Below are 17193 nucleotides of genomic sequence, written 5' to 3' on the forward strand. Positions count from 1 at the left end.
AAAACATTTTTACAACATGATCATAATTATACTTCTCCCACCATTTGATGAAGACTTAGGAACATAATGGTGTTGAAAGAGTGGTGAGGTTTGATGCATATTCTCACTTCATGATCCAATTTAATTTTTTTATGAGAAAGTAGCAGACAGTATTTTAATGTGGGTGGATAGTTATTTTGGGAAGAGAAAATTTTAAAACTTTCTAAGAAAGGGATAGTGAGAATCAGAGGTTTAGGTCCATAATAATCCCATCATAGTAAAAACTATTGTGAGAATGTTCTAATTTCATGTAATTTGTCAAAGTGGGGGGAACTATAAATTAAATTTTTATTTTATTTTAAAAACATTTTTGTCCATACTTGCTGGTAATCGTAATCATCATAATATCGTAGGCCATAAAGATGAGAAAATTTTTTTATCACATAAGTATTTTTTTCCCATTGTTCCAGGGTGAGGACTTATTTAATAGTAACTTTATGAAGTGCAATAATTGTATATGCAGTTGGAGAATGTTGAGTTTGAAAAGAGAAAATGATTTCAGAAATAATAATTGAATCTATGTCTACTAATATAAACTCATAAAAATGTTGAATTTTCTTAACATTTTGTGGAATATAATGCCAATCTGATAAGACAAAAGCATTAAGTTTTTTTGGGGATCAGATAGGTGCTGGATTTTAGACTCAATAGGAAAGACTAGACGCCAATAAGTCTTAAAAATAATAGAGGATGCAAAAAGTTGAGATAAGAGTAGATGATTAATAATCTGAGAATGAGTAGAAGAAGAAAGAAAAATAACTTTTGAATATGCTGGCAATTTTAGAGAAGCTAATGGGGAGAATGAGTTATAAGATGGCAAGGTTGGTAGTGTTAATGTTCCCAATACTGCATATAGTTTAGAAGTTGCAGAAGGATAGGGTGAAGGGCAGTGAGGAGATGGTGATATAGCATAGGAGGATTTATACTTTACTCTTAATTTTGAAGATGACGTGATTTTTATTGTAAGAATTTTCAGGATAGAAAATCAAGAAGAGAATTAGATCCTCATTTAATATATTCAATATCGAAATAAAAAATACTTAATATAATTTGTCATCTAGCAAATATTTGTTTAGCAACTGGGTTCTTTTCACCTTTATTCAAAACTTCATTGACTGCTTTGTAATCTATTCTAAGTAAAGACTTTTGATTTAATAAATCATGTTGAAATTTAGAAATGCATAATACTATAGCTAAAATTTATTTTTTTAATAGTACTGTAATTCTTTTGAACAGGATTCCAATATCCTAAATGAAATCAAATAATTTTTTCAAAACTATGGGATAATCGTTGCTTCATAATTCCTCTATAACCAAGATCAGAAGCTTCTGTTTTAACGATTTTAGAACTATGAGGAGATGGAAGTCCTAATCATGGTAATTACTTAACATGAAACTTAATTTATTTTATAATATCTATATGCTTTTCTGTCCATAAAAGTAGATTCTTTTTTAATCTTTTGAATAATAGTTTATATAATGGCTTGAGAGATAGGTAAACATCTGCAACATAATTAAGACTTTACAAGGTTCTTTGTAATTGTTGCTTATCTTTAACTTTGATCAAAAAATTTATTAGCAAATGCTATTGCTATATTAATTGGTGTAATAGTTCCTTGATAAATATCATATCCAAGGAATCTAATTTTATTTTGAAATAATTTTATTTTTGGCGATGAAATAACTAATCCATTTTGCTTAACAATTTGAATAAAAGTATTTAAATGTTTCCAATGTAACTCGATAGATGAAGAAAAGATTAATACATCATCTATATAAACTTTTAAAAAGTGAGTGAAATGAGTAAATATTTCATTCATAATATTTTGAAATCCACTATAAGCATTTTTTTAATCCAAATGGCATAACATTCCATTCATAATGTCCAAATGAGACTATAATTATTGTTTTATATCAAATTTTAATTGGACTATAAAAAAAATAAATTAATTGGATTTGTCAAATTAATCCACTCTTCATATCAAAATTTTATAGAAACAGTAGCATTATAATGACGACATAGTAAATCTTTTTATTAGGAATTGGATACCGAATCCATTGTAATACTTTATTTAACTAATGGTTTAAAGTTGATTACTCATTGAGGAACTCCTTGTTCTAATTTTGTCTTTTTTTAACATAAAAGGCAACGCAACTTCATGGTGATTTGATTTTCCTTATTAATCATTTTGCTAATAAATCATTAATTTCTTTTTTACAGAATTTTAATAATTCATTGTTCATTTGGAACTTTTAATTTAAAATTAGATGTTTTCAACTCTTTAACTTCTTATTTTATCTCATTAATTTCTTGTTGTAAGTCTTGTAATATATCCTTTTGTTTTTTAGTTTTGAATCTATTTACTATTTCCAATAAATTATAAGGTGGAGGTACTAAAGTAGTATGATTAATTTTTGTATAAAAAGTATCTTTTAATTTTACTATATAATCTTTCCTTTTTTGTGGATAATTAATTTTATCTCTTAATTCTAAGATAATATCTTCATGTTTTGAAAGGACATTAACAGTTTTGTTACAAATACAACTATCCTTATTCAAGCAATAACAAACATGAGCTACTTCTTCATCTTCTCTGATTCACTATCAAAAGATTATTCTAAAGAGATTGTGTGATACCCTATATTTATGTGTATTTTTATTGAAATATTATTTAAAATTATCATAATTAGTGGTTCTTTTATTTTAAATTAAACGTATTTCTCGTTGTATTGTTTTATGATTTTTTTAAGTTGTAAGATTTAAATAATGTGTGTTGAGAAAAAAATGAGGTGATTGGCATATTCTTGTAAAAACCTGTGTAAAATAGTGTTGTAACAAGTGTTGAAATGAAAAAGGCTTGAAGTGTGCTCATCATTGGTCAAAACAAAAGTGTTCGCTCGACCCTCACAACAGGATGCTTGAGCGAACTCAGACAGAGTTGAACGCTCGACACTGAGCTCGAGTAAACTCAGACAGAGTTGAACACTTGACACTCACTCGATACTAAGCTCAAGCGAACTCAGGCAGATTGGAACGCTCGACACTCGCTTGACACTAAGTTCGAGTGAACTTAGGCAGATTGGAATGCTTGATACATGCTTGACATTGAGCTCGAGCGAACTCAGACAGATTGTATCGCTCGACCTTCGCTCAATACTTTGCTCGAGCCAATGTTCCAGATCACTTAAAATTTAGGATTTGAAGCGCCTCCTTTGATTGGGACTATAAATAGAACAACTTCTCTTCTGTTCTAGGTGTGGAGAATCAGAGCAAAAACCTTTAGGGCCTCAAAGAACTTTTTAGAGCAACCTCTCCCCCACTTGGTTGATTCTCTCTTGGATAAACATATCTCCACCACAGCACACTCAAGATCAAACTTCATATGAGTCCATTGAAGTGGACATGTTCATTGGCTGGAAGAGTCCGGTGCTGCTGTTGATGCAGAGATCGAGAGTTTCTCGTGGGAAGCTATAGAAAGATCGGAATTCAGACACTACATACATGCGTGTAGAGATCGAGTGGGTCACTCGTGGTGTTGCAAGCCAAGTTTAGCTACTACAAAGGTTTTGTAAGTGTTTCTAAATTGGTTGTAACAAACAAAAGTTTCTATAGTGGATTTGATGTGGTGTCTTACACCCGGAGAAGTTTTAAATTTTGAAGATGTTCTTTAAATGAGTTTCCACTTAGTGATCAAAATTATATGTTGATTATTTGTGTTATTTGATTCATTTATTAACTGCTTGTTTGACCAATTTTCAAAAGACCATAAAAATTGGATTACACCTATTCACCGTCCCTCTACGTGTAGTGTTGTGTAGAACCACTGCTTTTTCAATGTGCTTTCTTGATATTAATAATTATTTCACATTTAAATTAATCTCTAACTTGAATTGTTTTATTGTTGAGTTTTAACTATTTTATTTTATTAATATTGAGTTGTAGTGTTTTTATTTGGCTTTTATTTATTTTATTGTGCTCTTTATTTTAAATTAGTTTATTGTTGTATCTTATTATTTTATTCTACTAAGTCACTGCGTTTAAATTATTTGATTTAAATTGTTGTTTTAAAATCTATTTCGTCAGATCCTTTTCAAGACTCAGGTTGATAACACTGGATCTCGTTTTCTTTCCCTTCATTTTTCTTTTCCTCTTTTTCAATTTTCTTTTTCTTCCTCTTCTTTTCCCCTGCCTTTCCCATGTGCCAGCCCCCCCGTCCCCTCTTCCCTCCCATGCATCTCTCTCTCACTGCCATTGGTGCTATCGTGCACCATCGTCCAATGTTACCGCCAGCCCACCGTCTTCCCCACTCTTCGGGGACCTCCCTGCACTGGCCACCACGCCCCACTCCCCACTCTCTCTCCTAGCCGTGTAGAGCCTAAATGGGCTATAAATTCACTACACCGCCATGTGTTGCCACCACCACCACCACAACTTCCCCTCCTGTCGGCCAACATACTCCACCAATCTCAGCCCCTAGTTCCCAACCATTTACTCCCACGAAGCCCATCAAGCCGCATAGTTTTGTGCTCCCGCGCCGTCGTTTCTCCACCGTTGGCCACCACTTTTTCACCACATCATTACTGGCCTCCCAGCTACCTAAACCACCCAACCCCAACTCCGATCCGTCACCGGTGAAGCTCAACCAATCCACTTTCCATTTTGGGCTTTTTAGCCTTCAACCACCGTTTGTACCGCCACCCACGGTCAACCACCACTTCCATTAGCTTCACCAACACCTCTAAACCCTTCCCTAGCAATTTCAAGTCTTAATTTGTCCCCATTGAAAAGTGGGTATTTTGTAACCCACGGCCTTAGTGCAATTTGCACTGTTACATTGCCTTGCCGCTGCTTTTTGCACCTTTGTGATCCTTCAAAAAATATTTTATAGTGTTGTAAATATTTTTCCGAACAACTCTTATGATTTTAATAATGTTTTGGTAAATTCAAATGGTGGTTCATATTGAGTTTAGCGACTTTAGTCATCGCTATATTAGATGGTATTTAGAATTTAGGTGATGAGCTTTTAAGTATAGATTGTCGGATAGAAGTTTATAGTTGCTCATGCTGGTTGGTCGGAATGGATTTGAGCCTTTCAAGTTATATTCCTTATCTTAGATGTGGTAACTATATTTTGAGAGGATGATACTTGTTTTCATTTTGGGATATTAAGGTTGATTGATATTGATTTCTGTCAACGATCATGGATGTATTTTGCGGGATGTCAATTTTTTATTAAGGCAGCGAGAGCCAAATGAGAAATGAGTGATAATTCATGGTTTTGGGAGGTATATTATATTCTATCGAAATGTGGTAAATGATTTTCTTGTTTATAGGTGTTGAGCTAGCTTGTATTCAAGGATGTTAATTTATGAGGATATAGTCTTTTTGCATTTTGGCGAGTTATCAGAATGCGCACGAAAGTGTGATTCTTGAAAATAATTAAGTGTTCAAATTTTGTGCTGATTTTGAGGAATTAGTGGTAACTCGAAATTTTGAGAAGGTACTTGTAATTGGAGAGTAATATTTGGTTGTGCAAATTATGCTTATTGATGGTTAACTTGAGAAGTGGTTATTAGGTTACCAAGGTGTAGTATACTCTTGTTTAATCCATTGATTAGTAGTTCTATGTATGGTCGATAATTGATTTGATTTGTAAATTTTGAACTATGTGAAGAAAGGTATATTAGCCTGTATTTCTTCTAAGTACTCATAATATTTCTTTCGAATATAATCTCATTCTATATTTGTAAAAGTTGAGAAGAATAATAATCTCTTTTGGTTATTTTCTTCTTTCATATAATTTTGTTTAAAATATTCATTATTGATCTTAAAATCTTCTTTACTAAGGGTGTATATTTAAGTATCATCTCCAATTATTTGTCAATAAGTTGGAGAAGATGCTTCTTTTAGTTGCTTGGGATTGTGAGAGGTGGATGGTCTACTGTGATTAATAGTATAAACAGGTATGTTAATAATATTTCCAGGAATAACTCCTCGAATCTGAGTGTCCAGGTTCTAAGATCTATTTTGTGAAACTAAAATAAAAACAAATATAGATATGTGATAACTAGAGGGTGCAGGTAAGAAATAATGAGAAAACAATTTTCTAAAATGTTGAAAAGCTATTTGAACTTATCCGTCCGTTTTTTTAATCTATATATTGTAGATCATTTGTAGCATTATTTTCTTTTTAAAATAACGGAGTTATATTATATAACTTCCATTCATTAGGAAGGATAATTTGATTCTAATGAATTTGTTTGGGAATCTATATACTAGAATTTGTTGTACTAAATTGTAATAATAATGTGTAGTTTTTTGGGCTAGTAATAAGAGCTTGTGGTTCTAGTGTTGTTTTCATGAGTTTATAATGGATCCTATAAAAGGATGTGATCCTTTCATCATATGATAACCACTTGTTTTAATATTTAATATTAAAGCATGTAGGATATTAGTATTAAATAATGAAAGAGAATAATTTAGATAACAATTGAAATAAACAGGACCTTAGAATAGGCTGGATTCTACCATACCAAGTAATGAGTCATGAAATTTATAATGTTTTCTATCTCCTAGGCAGAGTAGTACTGAAAAAAATATATTATATGTACTAATACTATATATTATATATTATAGTATATAATAATAATATTGATACTAATACCACATATAGTTATAGTGATTTATATAGTTATTTATATATATATATATATAGTTATATTGATTTATATAGTTATTTATATATATAATACTAATACTAATACTATATACTGTACTAATACTAACTAACCATAGTCTGCTAATACATAATATAGTTATAGTGATTTATATAATTATTTATATATAGTAGATTACTAATAGTAATATACTAATACTAATAGCTATTTAACTACTAATACTATAATGGTTTATATAGCTATTTATATATAGACTATAGTTGATTACTAATAATATTAGTATTAATATATATATATATATATTTATATATAATAGTATCATATAGTGATATAGTATTTGGTTATAATTTATGTATGTTAGTGATAATAATTAATATGATAGTGGCTACATATATTTTAGTGATAATATATTATATGATGGCTACATACACTTTTTTGTACGAGTGTATATGATCAAATATATAAAAATATATTTATCAAAAGGAATATATATTATAATTTATTATGGTATAAAATGTAATTATCCTTGATATATATAGTTTATATTAATATCATATGATCAAACAAATGTTCATATTTAAGATTAAAATTTTTTGTTATAAAATTAAAATTTTTAATGTTATATTAAGGTTCATAAGACTAATTTTATGTTATTTTATATTATATCCAGTATGATTGATACCAAATGACCAAGACAATCATGTCAAAGCATAAATATCTTTGGGTCAGAGTACTTCAGGTGCATTAGAACATGTGATTCAATTATTTTTAATTTTATATAATATAATCAGGAGAGGAAACTAATAGTTTTTCTAATATGAGCTTTTGACCCAAATTTATTGTTATAATATGAAGATATTGAAATGAGTTAGGACCATCATATTTGGATTATCAAATTAAGTTAGATGATCTTTTGGATCCTTGTGGTCGAAAAAACTCATTTAAGAGATGCTTGATATAGGTTCACCAAATGTTTGGTCGTATGCGTTTGGACTTACAACAAGTACGTGACCAATACCCTTCCATATCACACCTGTGACATTATCTTCATATTTCTTTAAAGATTTATTCTGCAAATCTTTCTTTTCATATTGCCTTATCATGGTATGGTTTTACTGCTAATGGTATGGAGCAATGTTTTTTTTTAGAAACTTTGAGTATGCTCCCCTTGATCCCGATAGATTTTTTTTTCCTACAACATCCACGTCTACTACTACAATTTCTTTTCTTATGATGAAATGAGATTCCATTCACTTCGGGGAGTGATGTAGAACCATTTGGTTATTTTGTTCAGTTATTAGTAAACAAGATATTAGTTCAAAATACTTAGTGGACAGTCATGCTCGATATTGTTGGTGCATAAGTACATTCGAGGCGTGAATATGTTATATGTTTCATTTCAAATATATTATCATTAATGGTTTTTTTTTTCTTTACACAATTTCAATTGTGTAACTTTAGGTATGTTTAATCATAATGAGTTTTTGGATGGATCACGGTCTTTTGGTATACATATTACTCCCTTTTCTTAAGCTATCCCATAAAATCAATGGATCTTTTATTGTTGGGTAGTAAATTTCCAATAAAATTATTACGGCAGAGTGATTTTTCAATGATGCTTCATTTCTTTCTTTAATGGTATTAAATGATAAAGAAATATTTAAAATCCAATTAACTTTTAGAAGACAAGAATATTCATCACATTGTATTGCTAATGATATAGATTGTATTGCTGATTGTATTAAATTTATTGTAATGGCTGATGGCTAACATTATGATTAAAACAAAGAATGTATGTTTTGCTTAAAAAAAAAAATCCATCACATTGATATGATAACATTATACTCTATATAATATCACGTAGATCATATCAAAATTTTATAAAATGATTTATATTACAGTAAGCAAATATTAATATTTGTGTAAGAGAAACTTAGCACGGTTTGGGAAATGTTACGCAAATATCTTGCTAAAGATTAAAAGAACACAATTGTTAGCTAGAGTCTTGTGTTGATAATGTGTTGTAACAAGAGAATTGGAAGATAACTATATAAACTTAGCTCTTCAAGAGATCAATGTCATTCTCTTTGAATTTCTCATGTTATACAAATAATCCTTAGACACTCTGTTATAGGTATAGGAGGATAAGAAATATAAAGGGATGATACATGAATTAGAGAATGACAATACTTGAATCAAGGGGATACATGAATTTAGGGAATGACAACACATGAATCAAAGAATACATGAACACGAGAAATATAAATACTTGAATGTGTAAGAATTCTAATGGTCATCCATCAAATACATGGAATGCATTTTACTATACAATTCCACTTTGGAGTTGTCATGACTGTTTTAGGCCTTAATGCAATAGCTAATAACACATTGACATCTTAAGAGTGTACAAAATAAAACCACTGAGGATCACTACATCAGATTATTTCCTAAAATACCCTTACACATTTTCCTCACGGTACGCACAGATTATTTCCTTCCCAGGCTACCCACTGTGCCCATTTTGAAAACTCATCTAGTCATCGCCTAGCCATTCCAGCGCCAGGCAGCATGCTGCCACCAGCCAGTCTGACGTTAGGCAGCCCAATGTAGCCACCCACAACCACCACGCAGTCGTGCATCCAACGCCACCCACACACAACCACCACGTAGTCCAATGCTACCCACAACCACCACAACCCCTTTTGATGCCTTCACACCTTCCTTTTTCCAGTTAATTGAGTATTGGATTTTGTACATGTTCCTTGCTTTGTGTGGAATTGGCATTTCTAACTCAAAAATTTCACTCATTTTTCCCCCTTAGGGATTGAATGTTAGTATTGGCTTCTTTAAATCCATCATTTTCTTTCGTATGCTTTCAAGATCCTTTTTTTGAAGTGGGGTTTTGGATATAGTCTAATTTCTTCTTCAAGAACTTTTTTAATTGAGGTTGTTGATCGGAACGACACCCACAACGTTCATGGGGCGAGAGTTTTGATGAAAGAGAGACGAGGGTGAGGGATGAGATTGGGTTTCCAGGGGTGAGGGATGTGGGTTTCCATGCAGTACATCTCATTTCTAGTCGGGTAAGCTACGTGCCATAATAATATTAGAGGCTGTTCTTAGCACTCTAATACACTAACCACGAAGAAGATATTCTGATAGGGTCCTCGGTCGAGATCCTAGACACCAAGCTGCCGCGCCCCTTCTTGCTCCTCAATGACCGATGTGGGCTGCCACTTGCTTGACCGTGATGGTTATGGGTGGTGTTGGCTGAGTTCGTATGGTTGATCAATGGCTGATGGTGGGCGAGATTCTAGTGACTGGGCGTGCATGCATGCATGTGCAGGAGCTGAATCGTCAAAAACGGTTGTGAGTGGGATCAGGTGGTTAAGTGGCTGGCTGACCAAGTCAGGCACACGTGGCTCCTGCTGGTGGGCTGACCCAGTCAGGCACCAGGTGTCTCCTGATAGTGGCTGACCAAGTCAAGGACAGGTGTCACTTGCTTGGGGGGCTGACCAAGTCTCACACAGGTGTCTTCTGATGATGAGGCACACGTGGCTAAGGGTGGTTTAAGTGGGTTGGCCGAGTGGGTGATGGCTGAGCGGTTTAAGGGATGGTTGGTTACTCCCCTACTTTGTAGGGAGCGGTTGTGGCTAGACAGGTGGCAAGGGCTGGGCGAGTGGCTTGGCTGGTGGGTGGTAACTGTCAGCTTGTCCCTGACCTTGCCCCAGATTCGACCAGGGTGGCCTGGTGCAGACCAGATGCCCTTCAATGGCAACTCGTGGCTGACTTAAGCAATGCCCCACTTGAACGGTTCAAAATACTCAGCAAGCAAATGCGAATGTAATGCAATAGACACAATCCAAGATGCTGAAATACCTCAACAATGCATTAATCAAAGGAAAACAATGAAATGAATGGGTTACCCTGATTCACGAATTGCACAGGGTGAGCCTTCTCCTTTGGGATTCACGGATTGCACCCAATGGAGCCTAAGTGACAAAGCACCAATGTGTCTATGGGGGCTTACAAGCCAAATTCGTCCAAATGTTCAAAGATAAAAACTAAGTGATAGCCTATTGCCTCACTTATACTAGAAAGCAATTAAAACGATTACAAAGGGAAAATGGTTTCGGGCCCACGCCTCCTGGTTAAGGCCTCATGCTGTCAGTGGCCCATAGGTGGCCAGGATGACTCACAGCATAGGCTTCATGCTTGCATGCGTGGGTCTTCAGATTGGCCTGCCGGGCTAGCCTTGGCTGGTCCATGGTCCTTGCATGTGTGGCCCAGGTTGTGTGGGCTGGGCACCATTGATGAGTCGCTGGGTTGGACCGTGGTTGGCTTAAGCATGGCAGGCTGCTGCATGGCCCAGGCCAGTGGGGCCTGGGCGTTGGTCTGCATGGCCCAGGCTGTGGTGCCTGGGCGTTGGTCAGCAAGACCCTGGCCAAAGCCAGGGTGTTGATCAGCATGGCCCTGGTCAAGACCAAGGCGTTGAGCAGCAAGGCCCTGGCCAAGGCCAGGGCGTTGATCAGCATGGCCCTGGTCAAGACCAGGGCGTTGAGCGGCATGCCAGCATGCGTGGGCCTGCTGGGCAGCCGCACCGTCAATTCCAAGATGGGTGTGCAAGCGTGCGCTGCGCGGGTGCCTAGGCCATGCATGGGCCTTGTGCCTACGCACAGCCCATGCATGCACGCGGTGTGCGCGCATAGCCCATGCGTGCCCGCTGCGCACGCGCACTAGGCGTGCGTGCAGTCTAGCCGTGCGCTGAGTGTGGTGTGACAACCTCGCTTGCGTGCGCGCGCCGACTGTTTGCTGCCTGATGGAGGGTGACCGTGGTCTAGCATTCACCAAGGGCACGGTCTGTGGGCAATCAAGCGACGCCAACAGTGCTGCTGGCGTGCTGTCCTGGCATGGGCTGGTGCTGGTCAAGGCATGGCCCGTGGCCTCCTGCCTTGGGGTTTTGACATTCCCCCTCCCTTTTAGCATATCCTTGCCCTCAAGGATCAATTGGGGATACTTCTTTTCCAGCCCATCATAGTCCTCCCATGTTGCCTCGTCCCTTGATAATCCTTCCCACAGGATCAATGCTTGCCACACCCTTGGTCTCCCTCGGCCCCTTCGATGTAGCCTATATCCGAGCACTTCCTTTGGCTTCATAAGGATCCTTCCCTCTTGATCCACTGTGGGTAACTCCTCCCCAATGAGACTCGGATCTCCAACCTTCTTTTTGAGTAAGGAAACATGGAATACCGGGTGCAATTGTGAAGTTGGAGGAAGCTGAAGCTTGTATGCAACACTGCCCAGTTTCTCCAACACTCTATAAGGCCCATAGAACTTCTGGTTCAACTTTGCACTTGCAGTTTTCCTCATGGTCTTCTGCCCGAATTGCCTAAGCTTCAAGTAGACATAGTCGCCTACTTTGAAGGACACAGCACGTCGTCCCTGATCATGGTACTTCTTCATTCGAGTTTGGGCCTTCTTGAGCTCTCTTTTAACTTTGGCCAGTACCTCGTCCCTATCAATCAGCTCCTGCTCTACTTCATTATTACTGGCTGAGCCCTTTTCATAGCTGACCAAGAGTGGTGGTGGTCTGCCATATACGACTTCAAAAGGGCTTTTCTCAATAGAAGAGTGATAAGAGGTGTTATACCAAAACTCTGCCCATGGAAGGTAATCTGCCCATCTCCTTTGCTCTTCATGACAGAAGCACCTCAAATATTGTTCTAAAGTCCTATTGACAACCTCAGATTGGCCATCCGTTTGTGGGTGATAGGAGGAACTCGTCTTAAGCTTGCTGCCTTGCAATTCAAATAGTTGCCTCCAAAATGAACTCATAAAGACCCTGTCCCGATCTGATACTATGGTTCTTGGAAACCCATGCAGCTTAGTAATGTTGTTGACAAAGGCTTTAGCCACTGACTTGGCTGTATAAGGGTGATATAGAGGGATAAAGTGGGCATACTTGCTTAGTCGGTCTACTACCACCAGAATCACTTCATGCCCTGCACTAATGGGTAGTCCCTCTATGAAATCCATGGCCAAGTCCTCCCAAATTCTGTTTGGAATTGGCAATGGTTGGAGAAGTCCCGCTTCTGGCCTAGTGTCATACTTGGCCTTCTGACAGATGTCACAGCTGGCCACAAGTCTCTTGACATCACCCTTGATTCCCTCCCAATGGAAGAAATGCTTCAATCGGATGTATGTTCTCAACCATCCAGAATGACCACCTTCCTTGCTGTTATGGAAATGATTTAGAATCTCATCCCTGAGATTGGGAACGTTCGGCACATAAACATAGTTCTTGTAGAAGATCAGACCGTCTCTCACTTTGTAGTTTACAACCCCTTGCCCTTGGGCATCCAAGAGCTCAATGATCTCAAGTGCCCTTGCATCCAATCTGGTAGCCTCTCTGATCTTGTCCCATACTCGCCATTCTGCCCCGCTTAGTGCCAAGTTTGATGACTCCTCGTCATCTCCCACTACCTTAAGTAGTTGGCTGCCTTCCCTGCGGCTTAAGGCATCAGCCACCTTATTTTCCTTGCCCGGTTGATAGACTATGTCATACTCAAAGCCTAGCAACTTGACAAGGAACTTCTGTTGTTCCGGGGTGACAATTTTCTGTTGCAATAGATGCCTTAAGGCCTGCTGGTCTGTGATGATGGTAAAGTTGCGCCCCAAGAGGTATGGGCGCCACACCTTGACAGCATGCACCACTGCCAATAGCTCTCGGGCATAGGTACTCCATGCTTTCTTCATAGGCCCGAGTGCCTTGGAAATGAAGGCCAAAGGCCTTCGGTCTTGGACCAACACAGCCCCGATGCCTTCACCGCTTGCATCTGTATAAACTTCAAACGATCTCTCAAAATTGGGAAGTGCCAACACAGGTGTCTTGGTCATGGCTCGCTTCAGTTCTTCAAAGGCTTCCCTAGCCTCGGTTGTCCACTCGAAACTGTCCTTCTTGAGCATTGCTGTGAGTGGCTTGGCTATTAGCCCATAGCCTTTGACAAACCTCCTGTAATAACCCGTGAGCCCCAGAAATCCTCTCAAGGCTGAGATGTCCTTGGGTAGAGGCCAATCCACCATGGCCTCTATCTTTCTGTGATCAACTTTGACACCATCTCCTGAGATAAAGTGGCCTAAGTACTCCAACTCCTTCTCCATGAAGGCACACTTGGTGGCTTTGATAAAGAAATGATGCTCCTCCAGAATTGTTAGCACCTTCTCCAAGTGTTGCTTATGCTCTTCGATGGTCCTAGAATAGACCAAAATGTCATCGAAGAAGACAAGCACAAACTTCCGAAGTAGTGGCTTGAAGATGCTATTCATTGCAGCCTGAAACGTTGATGGAGCATTGCACAAACCGAAAGGCATCACTAGGTATTCATAATGGCCTGAGTGAGTCCTAAAGGCTGTCTTATGGATGTCTTCCTCATTCATTCGAATCTGATGGTAGCCGGCCCTTAGATCTAACTTTGAGAACACCGTAGCCCCATGCAGCTCATCTAACATCTCATCGACAGTGGGGATGGGAAATCTGTCCTTGACTGTGGCTTCATTCAAGGCCCTATAGTCCGTACAGAACCTCCATGTGCCATCCTTCTTCCTCACCAACAGCACTGGTGAAGAAAAGGGACTGGTACTAGGGCGGATTAGGCCACTCTTCAGCATCTCATCCACCTGCCGTTCAATCTCTCCCTTCTGAAAGTGGGCATATCTATAGGGTGGCACGTTGATCGGCTTGGTTTCATCCACTAGTCGAATTCTGTGATCAAACTCTCTAGGAGGTGGAAGTGCAGTGGGCACCTCGAGAACCCCCTTGTGGGCTGCTAAGACAGGCTTGACTTCCTCGGGCAGTAGCGCTAAATCATCATGGGTGCCCTCCTGACCCTTGTTCTCGACTTGTCTCATTACATCCTCTTTGGCCACCACGATGGCGAAGCAATGTGCCCCGCCTTTGCAAAGTTTCTCAAACATAATGGCTTCGCATGACTTGATCTCCTTACTGGCAATGGCTGTCCACAGTCGCTTCTTGGAGCCAAGTTTAAACTCCATGGTCATGTTGTGATAGTCATGGACAACCCTGCCAAGGCTCTTCAGCCAAGCATTCCCCAAGACTAAGTCAAGGCCGACCAAGGGCAGCACATGCAAGTCTGCCATAATACGGACCCCCTGAACATTCATCTTCACTTCACGGATGAGGGCCTCACATTGCAACTTTTCTCCACTTGCCACCTTCACTTCAAATGGGGGAATAGGGCTCGGCTTAAGTCCAACCTTGCCCACAATGCTGGAATTAATGAAGTTGTGTGTGGAGCCGCTATCCACTAGCAAAATCACTTCATGCTTGCCCACCCATGCCATCAACCTCATGGACGTGGGTTTAGAAATGCCAGCCATGGCATTCAATGATAGCTCAGCCTCCTCTGGTGTGCCACCAGATTCGGTTTCCTCGGTTTCCTCCTCTTGGCTGGGTTCCTCTTGGCTGCTTTCAGACTCATCATCACTTGACTCGTCCTCAAACATAAACAAGGCCTGAGCTGCCTTGCACTTGTGACCGGGGCTCCATTTGTCTCCGCACTTAAAACACAGCCCCTTCTTGATGCGCTCTTGCACCTCTTCACTGGATAGCTTCTTGATCTCCGGTCTCGGTTTGGAGGTGGTGGCTGATGTGTCCCTTCCCTTCCAAGAGACCTTGGTTTGCACAGTCTTGAAAGACTTGCTCCCCATGTCTTTGGTTGGGCGCCGCTCACTAGAATGGCTCTCCTCAAGAATTTCAGCCATCTTCATCACCTCGGGTAGCCTTGTGGGTTGTCTAAGTTTGATCTCCTTGGCAAGCCAAGGTCTCAAACCATCAATGAATGTGCCTATCAAGGCTTCCTCCGACCAGCCCCTAACCATGATCTGTAGCTGTCTGAACTCCTCTATATAGTGCTGGACCTTGCCCTCTTGCCTTAGCTTGGCCAGCTGCCCATGGTGATTGACAACTGGTGATGGCCCGAACTGACTGAGGAGCTCCTTCTCAAAGGCTGTCCAGCCCAGCCTCATATGATCCTTGTCGTACTGGTCCCTTATCCAACGCCACCATTTTCCAGCCTTGCCTTCAAGGTAAAAGCAGGCTATGGACACCCTCTCATGGCGTGGGATGTCATACGTCAGAAAGTAGTGATGGACCTTGTCCAACCACTCATAGGGGTCACCACCGCTATACTTTGGGAAGTCGACCTTAGGGCGCCTGGGTCCCCAATCCTGATGCCGGTTTCCTCTTCTATCTTCATAGTCGTCCCTCTCAAATTGTGGCCCATGGTAGCCACGACCATGCTGTCTTCTCCATGGCCCGGGTTGTTCATGTTGGTAAGGCTCCTCATAGCCTTGCTCGTGCTCAAATTCCTGGTGCTCATGGTGAACACTAGGGCTCCTAGCCCGATAACCAGCCAATGGGTCCTCCCTCTCAAAAGCAGCATTCGGAATCCACCTCTCATGGTAACCTTGGCAGTTCTCTACACGGCCACCATGCCTCCAACCTTGCCTTGGCGACGCATGCATGGACTCGGTTACACTGGCTTCCAGTCCATCAGCATAGGCATCGCCCCCATGAGGTGGTGTCCTAGGACGGTTCTCGGCTAGTCTCCTCTCTAGCCGCTCCAATGTGGTGTTCGTCTCTCTTCTTATGTTCTCCATGGCCCTCTGGTTATCCTTGTTAGAGGTCTCCATGGCCACACGCAGCTCGGCTAAGTTGTTGGTGACACCATCAAGAATTGAAGTAATCTTGTTGGTGTGATCCTCTAGAACTTCTAGCCGGGCTCTATTGGAAATGCCCGTGGGCTCCTCTACAGACTGCCTCTCTTGCATGTTGATTCACTCTTGCTACTATATCACGGCTGAGTGGCTTGCAAACTGACCCTCACAGATGGTTTAGGCTTGCAAACTGTTGGTAAAAAGGGGTGAAAAACGGGCTGATGGTGGAGGCTCGTGGTTCCAACCGTGGGTCCTTCACCTTCGAGGGTGACCGACCCCAACCACAAAATGAGTCCGACCTTGGGTTGCTCACGTTCTAGCGTGGCAACCGCTCCAAACCTATCTACTCCTTCCTCTACCACAACCCCCAAACTTCACAATGAAACAATAACAACAGGAATAAAAATTGCAGCAACGTCGGGATCCTCCGTGGATCCCCCAACCAAACTCACAAAGACAAGTGATGGGTTGCCTACCTCGATAGAGAAGTGAGAACCTCTCTTGAACCTTCAAGCACGTGGCTGCTCTCAATGAAAGCACCAAATTGGTGATAGGGTCCTCGGTCGAGATCCTAGACACCAAGCTGCCGCGCCCCTTCTTGCTCCTCAATGACCGATGTGGGCTGCCACTTGCTTGACCGTGATGGTTATGGGTGGTGTTGGCTGAGTTCGTATGGTTGATCAATGGCTGATGGTGGGCGAGATTCTAGTGACTGGGCGTGCATGCATGCATGTGCAGGAG

At 39.8% G+C, this 17193-nt stretch overlaps 1 protein-coding gene across 1 annotated transcript; it reads right to left on the reverse strand.

The window, feature by feature from the left end:
* Nucleotides 1-10162: 10162 nt before the first annotated feature.
* Nucleotides 10163-16566, reverse strand: LOC122301779. Its single transcript, XM_043113160.1, has 2 exons — nt 11501-16566; nt 10163-10502 (listed from the first exon to the last, which is right to left on the reverse strand). The coding sequence occupies exons 1-2, from the start codon at nt 16564-16566 to the stop codon at nt 10163-10165; spliced, it is 5406 nt and encodes a 1801-aa protein (XP_042969094.1).
* Nucleotides 16567-17193: the final 627 nt, after the last annotated feature.

This window comes from Carya illinoinensis, chromosome 2 (assembly GCF_018687715.1).
Source record: "Carya illinoinensis cultivar Pawnee chromosome 2, C.illinoinensisPawnee_v1, whole genome shotgun sequence".
Lineage (NCBI taxonomy): Eukaryota > Viridiplantae > Streptophyta > Magnoliopsida > Fagales > Juglandaceae > Carya > Carya illinoinensis.

Coding starts and splice junctions, on each gene's coding strand:
- LOC122301779 (XM_043113160.1), bottom strand. CDS start 16,566: ATGCAAGAGAGGCAGTCTGTAGAGGAGCCCACGGGCATTTCCAATAGA. Junction 10,503..11,500: donor GGCGCGCGCACGCAAGCGAG/GTTGTCACACCA, acceptor TGCTTAAGTCAG/CCACGAGTTGCCATTGAAGG.